Source organism: Muscardinus avellanarius (assembly GCF_963383645.1).
Source record: "Muscardinus avellanarius genome assembly, chromosome: 3".
NCBI classification, from domain to species: Eukaryota; Metazoa; Chordata; class Mammalia; order Rodentia; family Gliridae; genus Muscardinus; species Muscardinus avellanarius.
In genome coordinates, this window is record NC_137788.1 from 9,136,841 (window position 1) to 9,145,437 (window position 8,597).

At 54.0% G+C, this 8,597-nt stretch overlaps 1 protein-coding gene across 1 annotated transcript; it reads right to left on the reverse strand.

Moving 5' to 3' along the window:
* Nucleotides 1-2,514: 2,514 nt before the first annotated feature.
* Nucleotides 2,515-5,032, reverse strand: NPPB (natriuretic peptide B; the record flags this gene model as incomplete). The annotated part of the gene is made up of 3 exons (XM_080691287.1): nt 2,515-2,670; nt 4,424-4,735; nt 4,910-5,032. The coding sequence occupies 3 exons, from the start codon at nt 5,030-5,032 to the stop codon at nt 2,515-2,517; spliced, it is 591 nt and encodes a 196-aa protein (XP_080547413.1).
* Nucleotides 5,033-8,597: the final 3,565 nt, after the last annotated feature.

An 8,597-nucleotide genomic window follows, 5' to 3' on the forward strand; every position in this document is an offset into this window, starting at 1 on the left:
GTGAGGCCCTCTGCAACTCAGTGAGACCCTGTTTCAAAATAAAGAATAAAAAATAGGGGTGGGAGTGTAGCTCAGAGGTAGAATGCCCTTGGGTTCCATCCCCAGCACCACAAAGAAGAAAAGAGAAAAGAAAAGAAAAGAAAAGAAAGAGTACTATAGGCGTAGAATTGGTGACAGCAGAGGAAGCATTCTGTCCCAAAGCCGTCCTGACTTCCACACCCTCGGCGCGTGAGCAGCGGAGCCCCGACCAGAGGCTCCCGAGAGCCCTCCCGGGATCTGTTTGCACCAACGCCTCTTTCTGGAGCGACTGAGGTGACAACGCGCGTCTGTGGAGAAAGGTCACTTGGCGGCTTCTTTGGGCAAGGAGGTCGATGACAGGTAGGCCTGGGAAGTTAACTCGAGGGGAAATGGTAGGGTGGGCTGGTTTTATTTATTTATTTATTATTAATTTTTTTTTTTTGGTGGTACTGGGGTGGAACCCAGAGGCTTTCTACCTCCGGGCTATACTCCCAGACCTATTTTATATTTTATTTGGAAACAGGGTCTCACTAAGTTGCTGAGAGCCTCACTAAGTAGCTGAGGCTGGCTTCGAACCCGTGCGATCCTCCTGTCTCAGCCTCCCAAGCGCGGGGATTGCAAGCGTGCGCCACCACGCCCAGCTTGGGCGGGCTGGTTTTAAAGGCAGCCGCAGTCAGTGCACAGCCACAATGCTGCCCGCTGACCCCACCCACACAGGAGTCCCATGACCCCGATGTCCCTCTGCTGGACACACGGAGCTGCCCACTAGCCAGCCCCCGGCAGTGCCATTTGCTCCTGCGCAAGCGCCCTGGGGTCCTTTTTCCTGGACCTCTGTTTGGGGAGATGATCCAGGGGACGGGTTGGAGCATGTCGCAGGTCATACCAATCGGCCCTGTTTAGGGCCTGGCACACGGCAAGGACTCAGGAGTGGTGGCCGTGCTGGGGAGCGAGTGTCCCGGGAGGGCTGCGTCCTTGTCACCTGCGCAGAGGGGCAGGCTGCCAGCAGACCGTGGCCCCAACGTGCTGAGCTGAGCAAGTCATAGAAAGAAACTATCAGCCGAATGTGGTGGTGCATGCCTGTAATCCTCCTACTTGGGAGGCTGAGATAGGAGGATTGCAGGTTCCAGGACAGAATTTAGTGATACTGTTTCAACAAAACAAATTTTTAAAGGGTTGGGGGTGTAACCCAGAGGTAGAATGCCCCTGGGTTTAAGCCCCAGTACCAAAAGAAAAAGAGAAAAAAAAAACTGTCAGCCGAACATGGTGGCATATGCCTGTAATCTCAGTACTTGGGAGGCTAAGACAGGAGGATCATAGGTTTGAGGCCAGCCTCGGCAACTTAGTGAAACCCTCAGCAATTTAGCCAGACCCTCTTTTAAAATAAAAAATAGAATAGACCTGGGGATGTAGCTTGGAGGTAGAATCCTCAGTATGGAAAGAAAAAGAAAAAAAGGAAGAAAGGAAAAGAAAGAAAGAAAAAAGGAAAGAAAGGAAGAAAGAAAGAAAGAAAGAAAGAAAGAAATTAAACCAAGAAAAAGAAAGAGAAAAAGAAAACAAGAAAGAAAAGCTTCCATCCCACCAGCAAGAAGCTTGGTTTGGAAAGGCTGGGCAGGACATTGGTTAGAAGCCAGAGAGAATCCTGGCCCTGCCGCTTACTAACCGCAAGTTCTGTGCCTTCTGTGCCTTGACTTCCCTAAAACAAGGGGTAGTAGGAGTTCTTGGAGTTGTCTTAAGGACCATCACAGCGGATGGAGCTCTGCCTTCTACGTCAACGGGGCCCTTACGCTTGGTAACTGTTCTAACTACTCATTACCCTCCCTGGGTCAGACACATTAGTCAAAGATGACTCACGGTTTCTTGGAAGATTAGCTCTTCCTAAAACTTCATTTTAAGAAATTCTTGCCGAGCGTGATGTGCACGCCTGTATTCCCAGATACTTGGGAGGCTGAGACAGGCGGATCGCAGGTTCACAGCCAGCCTCGGCTACTTAGCGAGGCCCTCCACAACTCAGTGAGACCCAGTTTCAACATAAAGAATAAAAAATAGGACTGGGGGTGTGGCTTGGAGGCAGAATGCCCCTGGCTTCCATCCCCAGCACCAAAATTAAGCAATTAATTACAAGTAAAATTAAAAGGGCTGGTGGTGTAGCTCAGAGGTAGAATGCCCCTGGGTTCAATCCCCAGGACCCAAACAAACAAAAAAAAAGTTAACTGATCTCATTAGACGTCTCTGGCCTCCGGTGCACACTGGGTTCTAGGGAGAAGTAACAGACGCACCCTCCTGGTTCCCGCTCACTCAGGGAAGCAGACGGGCGCATCAGAGCCCGGGGAGCTGGGGTCGGAGCACCGCTCCGCGGAGGCTCAGCTCCCAGGCGCATCCCAGCGCCGGCCCCAGTGGCCGCACGCTCTCTGGGAGGATCCTTAGGGTCCCTGGGCCTCAGTTTCCTCATTTGGAAGACGGGGATAGTGGTGATAATAGTACTGGTCTCACGGTGCTCTACAGCCCCGCCGAGCTGAGATAATAGATGGCATTCCACAGGACAGCCAGCAGCGTGGCTTGGGATGTCTGGAACGCAGCCTGTGGAGAGAGGACCCAGCCGGGGGATGGCGTGCCCCACAGGATGCCCTGCCGATTAGAAGCATGCAGCTGAGTCTGAAGGGTACAGAGGAATTGAGATGCAGCCCCAGGGGCAGGGCTCCCTTGCCAGGTCCCTGGGTTTATTATTTATTTATTTATTTATTTATTTATTTATATTGCATTAGAGAGTGAACCCAGGGGCATTCTACCTCCAAACTACACCCCCAGCCTGATTTTATTTTATTTTATTTTATTTTATTTTTTTGGTGGTGGTGCTGGGAATTGAACCCAGGGGCTGTCCACCTCTGAGCTACACTCCTAGCCTGATTTTTTTAGACTTTATTTGGAAACAGGGTCTCACTCAGTCACAGAGAGACTCACCCAATAGTTGAGACTGGCCGCGAACCCAGATCCTCCTGTCTCAGCCTCCCGAGTACTGGGATTACAAGCGTGCGCCACCATACCCGGCTTCTGATTTTGTTTCTTATTTGGAAACAATCTCTAGGTTGTTGAGACCCTCACTAAGTTGATGAGGCTGGCTTTGAACCTGTGATCCTCCTGTCTCAGCCTCCCAAGTACCGGGATCACAAGCCTGTGCCACCACGCCCGGCTATGGGTTTATGGGTTGCGATTTTGAAGGTGCCTTTCTCAGTTCATGTCAAGAATTGGAAGTTTGAGGCTGTGGCTCAGCCCTGTAGAGAATGTAAGTGAGCCAGCGTTGCACGCACACACACACGCACACACAATGCTCCCAGTCTCTGACATTGTAGTTATACCCCTTGGAAGCAGTCATCGCCACGGAGACTGCTTCTATGGTGGAATTCCAGGAGAGGGGAGACAGGCGGGCCAGCCCGGCGATGCGTACCACTCCCAGGAAGAAAGTGTCCGCGTTGAAAAGCGAATGGTTTCTGCAAAGTGTCTCGAGGGCTTAAGGTGTGCCTAGATATTTCAGAGCATTAAAAACTCAGAACAGAAAGAAAGTCCTGCCACCCTACTGGACCAGCCTTGGCGTCCGTCCCCACCCTACCATTAACGCGCCATTGGGACCTTCGTGAAAACACAGGGTTTTATTTATTTTTGTTCTCTCTCCCTCTCTCTCTCTCTCTCTCTCTCTCTCTCTCTCTCTCTCTCTCTCTCTCTCTCCCCCCCCCCAGGGTTTGTTTTGAATACCAGAGACAAATCAAAAAGACAGCGCTATCACGTTGACTTTATTTCAGTGTCAAAAGTTTGTGCTCAAAGGTAAGAAACCATCTTATAGAAAACAACCAAATAAATAAATAAAAATAAATAAATAAATAGGAGTCACTTCAGAGAGGGGCATGGGGTGGGGGAGAGAGCCCCTCGCCGCATCAGAAGCAGACGTCTGCAGCCAGGGCCTTCCTCTTAATGTCGCCTCAGCACTGTGGGAAGAAGAGACAGGGTGGAGACGGCCTTAGAGGGGAAACTGAGGCAGAGGCTGGGCTTCCCTCGCCATGCGCCAACTCCCGCCCAGTCCTCTGCCGGTCTCGATCTTTGAGACTCTGGAACAAGTCCTCTTTCTGACCCTGTTGGGGTTGCCCTGGTAATACCAGCCTCTGCTTCTGAGGCCCCAGGAGGCGTCAGAGGAGGCAGGAAGGAATCTGTTTGGGAGTGCTTCTGCTCCGAGGGGCTGCTGCACCCTGAACTGCAGGGATGGCTTCTCCCCACTTCAGCGAGAGGCAGGGAGTGGATGGGAGGCGGGCGGAAACCCGTGGTCAAGTCATGAATGATGCCCACGTTCAGTATTTCCAGAAATGCACCTCTTGGTCCAGCAAGAGGAAGGGACGTCCAGGGAGCCTAGACGGCAGACCTCAAAGGGACCCTCCGGTGGAGCTGGGTGGGCGTGCAGCTCGCGGCCCGGGCCGCAGGGTGGGGGCTCACCATTGCATCCCAAGCCACTGAAGGAGCCGATCCGGTCCAACCTGCGTCCGAAGCAGCCCGAGTCTCGTATCATCTTGGGGCTGCGGAGTCCCCGCAGGGTCTGGAGGGCGTCGTCCGCGGGCCCCACGATGCCCTGGGGGGCGGCCCTCCCAGCGGGTCCTGGGGCCTGCTGGAGCGGCTCCCGGGCCATCTGCTCGGCCTGAAGCTTTGAGACCTCGTCCCGCAGGTGATCCAGCAGTTCCTGTGGTGGACGGGGAGCCTGAGACTCCGGGGCACACGCCTGGGGTGCCCTGGCCTCCATGGTGCCTGCTGGTTAGGGGTCCCGGCACCCGTCTTGCTGCTCTGACTCTGGGATGGTAGGCGGGGGCCCAATCCCTTTAGACAGCCCGGGTCTATGCAGTCCCTTAGCACTCACCTGTATTCCGGATAGTTCCAGATCCTGGCCAGGCTCACCCAGGGGGTGGGCATGGCTTCCCAAGAGCAAGGGGTGCAAGAGAAGGAGCAGGGTGGCCCGGGCCAGCACTGTCCGAGGGGCCATGTCGCCAGTGAGATGATGATGGCTCGGGGCCTCTGCTCCTGCCGCTGTGTCAGAGATCCCGTTCTGCCTCCTCAGGGCCCAGAGGCGTGCGCTCCTCTGCTTTCTCCGCAGCCTTTTATCTTGGGGCTGGGTGTCCGGCCAGCCCTCCCTGTACGCGTGCGTGTGTGCGTGTGTGTGTGTGTGTGTGTCTGTGTAGGGGGGGTTATCTCTGATTTATCAGCCACATTCCAGCCCGCTGAGCTCAGGGCCTGAGAACGCACCCCTCCAGGAGCCTGCCTGCAAGGAATACTTGTGTGCTGGGGGAGGTGGAGGCTGGGGAGAGCAGGCCTTGTATAGAAATGGGCCGGGCTGGGGGTAGGAGCAGGCTGGGGTGGGGGGGCACCAACAAACAGGTCCCTGTTTCCGGCTTCCCCTTTCCAGCAAAAGAAAAAAAAAATCCAGGGGCCTTAATATATCCCTTTCTCCTTCTCTCCCCGCCCCAATCATTGCTGGATATGCCAGGGAGAATCCCAGCGTTCGGAGGCCCCACACGCGCGTGGGGTGCCCGGAGTGATTCAGCGAGAACAGCCCAGCCAACACCCCTCACTTGCATGCTCCCCTCCTCAACCCCGCACCCGCCGGGCTCCCCAGAACCCAGCGGGGACCACTGTCCGTGGTGCTGATATCCCAGGGGAATTTGGTCCGCCCTCCCCAGAAAGACTTCCAGGACAGAAAGAGGAAGCCAAACACCTCCCGGCATCCTCACAAGCCCCCAGCCCGAGGAGCCTTTCAGCACTGGGATGTTAGTTCTCCAGTCTCAGCTGATTAAAAGTCCCAGCATGACAAGGGACTTATGGAATGCTGACCCTTCTTCCTCCCCTTGAAGGGTAGAGTTGATTTGGGTGGAACTTTGAGAGCACAGCTCAGAGATGAGGTCACGCAGGAATGCCTCCTATGACACCTCCGCAGGTGCCACCCTCCTCCCCACCGAGCCAAGCGCTCGGTGAAAGGATGACCGGAAGACGGCCACCCATGGGACGGCGGGTGGGAAAGTGCCCCTCCCCCTGCCTCCTCCTTCAATGAGCACCCATGGACTAGTTCCCGTTAGCAGGTGGGCTGAGCTTCCATCCGAGACTAGAAAAAAAATCTCCAAAGAGAAGTGACTCTGGGAAGGGACATTGCAGGATAAATGTCCCCCGAAGCATATATGATAATGCCCCTGCCCCTTCCAGGGCATTTGTGCTAAAAAGCAGCGGGGCAGGAAAAGAAATAAGGGTTACGGCAGAGGTGAGTAGAAGCTGGGGCTGCTACGCAAATCCCCCAAAATTGCATCTTGCCGGGCGTGGTGGCGCATGCCTGTAATCCCAGTACTTGGGAGGCTGAGACAGGAGGATCCAGGTTTGTGGCCAGCCTCAGCTACTTAGTGAGGCCCTCCGCAACTTAGGGAGACCCTGTTTCAAAATAAAGAATAAAAAGTAGGGCTAAACATGTATACCGGAGGTAGAATGCACCTGGGTGCAATCCTCAGTGCCAAAAATAAAAATAAAAATAGCACCTTGCCAAGTGTGGTGGCACAGGAAGATTATGGGTTCAAGTCCAGCCTCAGCAACTTAGTGAGACCACTTCAAAATAAAAAAAGGAAATAGGGTTGGGATGTAGCTTGGAGGTAGAACACTTCTGGGTTCAACCTTTAGTATCAAAAAATAAAAAAAATAAAGTATTTTCCAGGCATGGTGGCACATGCTTGTAATCCCCGTGCTTGGGAGGCGGAGACAGGAGGATCGTGCAGGTTTGAAGCCAGCTGCGCTGGCTTAAGAGAGCCTGTTTCTACATTTTAAAAAATGTAAAAATAGGTCTGGGAGTGTAGTCCGGAGGTAGAAGGGTTCCATCCTCAGTACCACCAAAAATAAAAAAATATAAAAGCATTTGCCAGGTATAGAGATTAAAGTATTGGGATTTTTGTTTTTTGTGTTTGTTTTTCTACTGGATATTGAACCCAGGGGCCACAAAGAAAGACATGAGACCCTTAATTCAGCCAACAAACCTCCCCTGGGAGCCTGCGGGTCCGAGCGGTCCAGAGCCCAGACCCTGGAGCCAGACTTCTTGAATCCAGTCCCGCCTCGGCATCTCATTATCTGTGTGATCTTGGACAAGTTCCTCCAGCTCTCTGTTTTCCTGCCTGGCTCACCAGGTTGTAGTGATGGAATGAGACCTCACAGGCAAAGGTCACGTTGCAGCTGCAGCTGGGGATAAACAGTAGACAAGACGGTCCCGGCCTCTGAGGAGCCGATGGTACAGGGAGAAAGGCAGACATGGTCACGAGCTCCCTGAGATGGCGCCGCGAGAGACCCAGACAGTGGCGGAGTCCTGGATGCCCTGGGAGCACAGGCGGAGCCCTGTGCAGAGGACGGAGCTTCACAGGAAAGGTGGTGCTGGGCTAAAGGCTTTGGGAGATGGGAAGCTGGTGCAGGCTTGTAATCCCAGCATTTGGGAGGCTGAGACGGGAGCGTCTCCGTTTGAGGACAGCCTCAGCTGCTGCTTAGTGAGGCCCTTTGCAACTCAGTGAGACCCTGTTTCAAAAATAAAGAATAGAGCCCGGCATGGTGGCGCACGCTTGTAATCCCAGCAGTGGGGAGGCTGAGACTGGAAGATCATCTTTTGTGAACAGCTTCCGCTCCTTGGGCCCTCCACAACTTAGTGTGACCCTGTTTCAAAATAAAGAATAAAAAATAGGTCGCCAGCCGGGCGTGGTGGCACACGCTTGTAATCCCCGCGCTTGGGAGGCAGAGACAGGAGGATCGCGCAGGTTCGAAGCCAGCCTCAGCTGTTTTAAGAGACCCTGTTTCCAAATAAAATATAAAATAGGTCTGGGAGTGTAGCCTGGAGGTAGAAGGGTTCCATCCCCAGTACCACCAAAAAAAAAAAAAAAAAATAGGGCAGGGGGTGTAGCTCGGAGATCGGATGCCCTTGCGTTCCATCACCAGACCTGCAAATAAATAAAAAAAGAATAAAGAATAAAAAATAGGGCTGGGGGTGTAGCTCGGAGGTAGAAAACCCCTCGGAGGTAGAAATCTTTAGCACTGCAAAAAAGAAAAAATAAAATAGGGCTGGGGTGTAGCTCAGAGGTAAAATGTCCCTGAGTCCAATCCCCAGTACAAAAGGAAGGAAGGAAGGAAGGAAGGAAGGAAGGAAGGAAGGAAGGAAGGAAGGAAGGAAGGATAGAAAGATGAAGGGACAGCCGGGAGGAAGGGGGAGTGCTGGGAGAGGGCAGCCCGCAGGAGCAGCAGCTGCGGCCGCTCACAGATCGCCCGCCAGCCTGGGCCTCCAGCAGGAGGAGGATGCGCCAGGAGAAGGTGTGGCCGCCCAGAGAGCGTGGCGCCCGCCGCAAGGCTTCTCTGCAGCTGCCCTCGGGCTCTCCTCCAGCCCAGCCGCGAGCAGCCAGCGCAGGAGGCACGAGAGCCCCGGGCACCGAGGCAAGACAGAGGAGGAGGCCGAGGACCTGGCCAGGCGGGGCAGAGGCGGGCAGGCCTCCGTGGCTCTGCCCACATTGCTTCTCTTCCTTGGGTAGGATGAAGGAATTAGACCA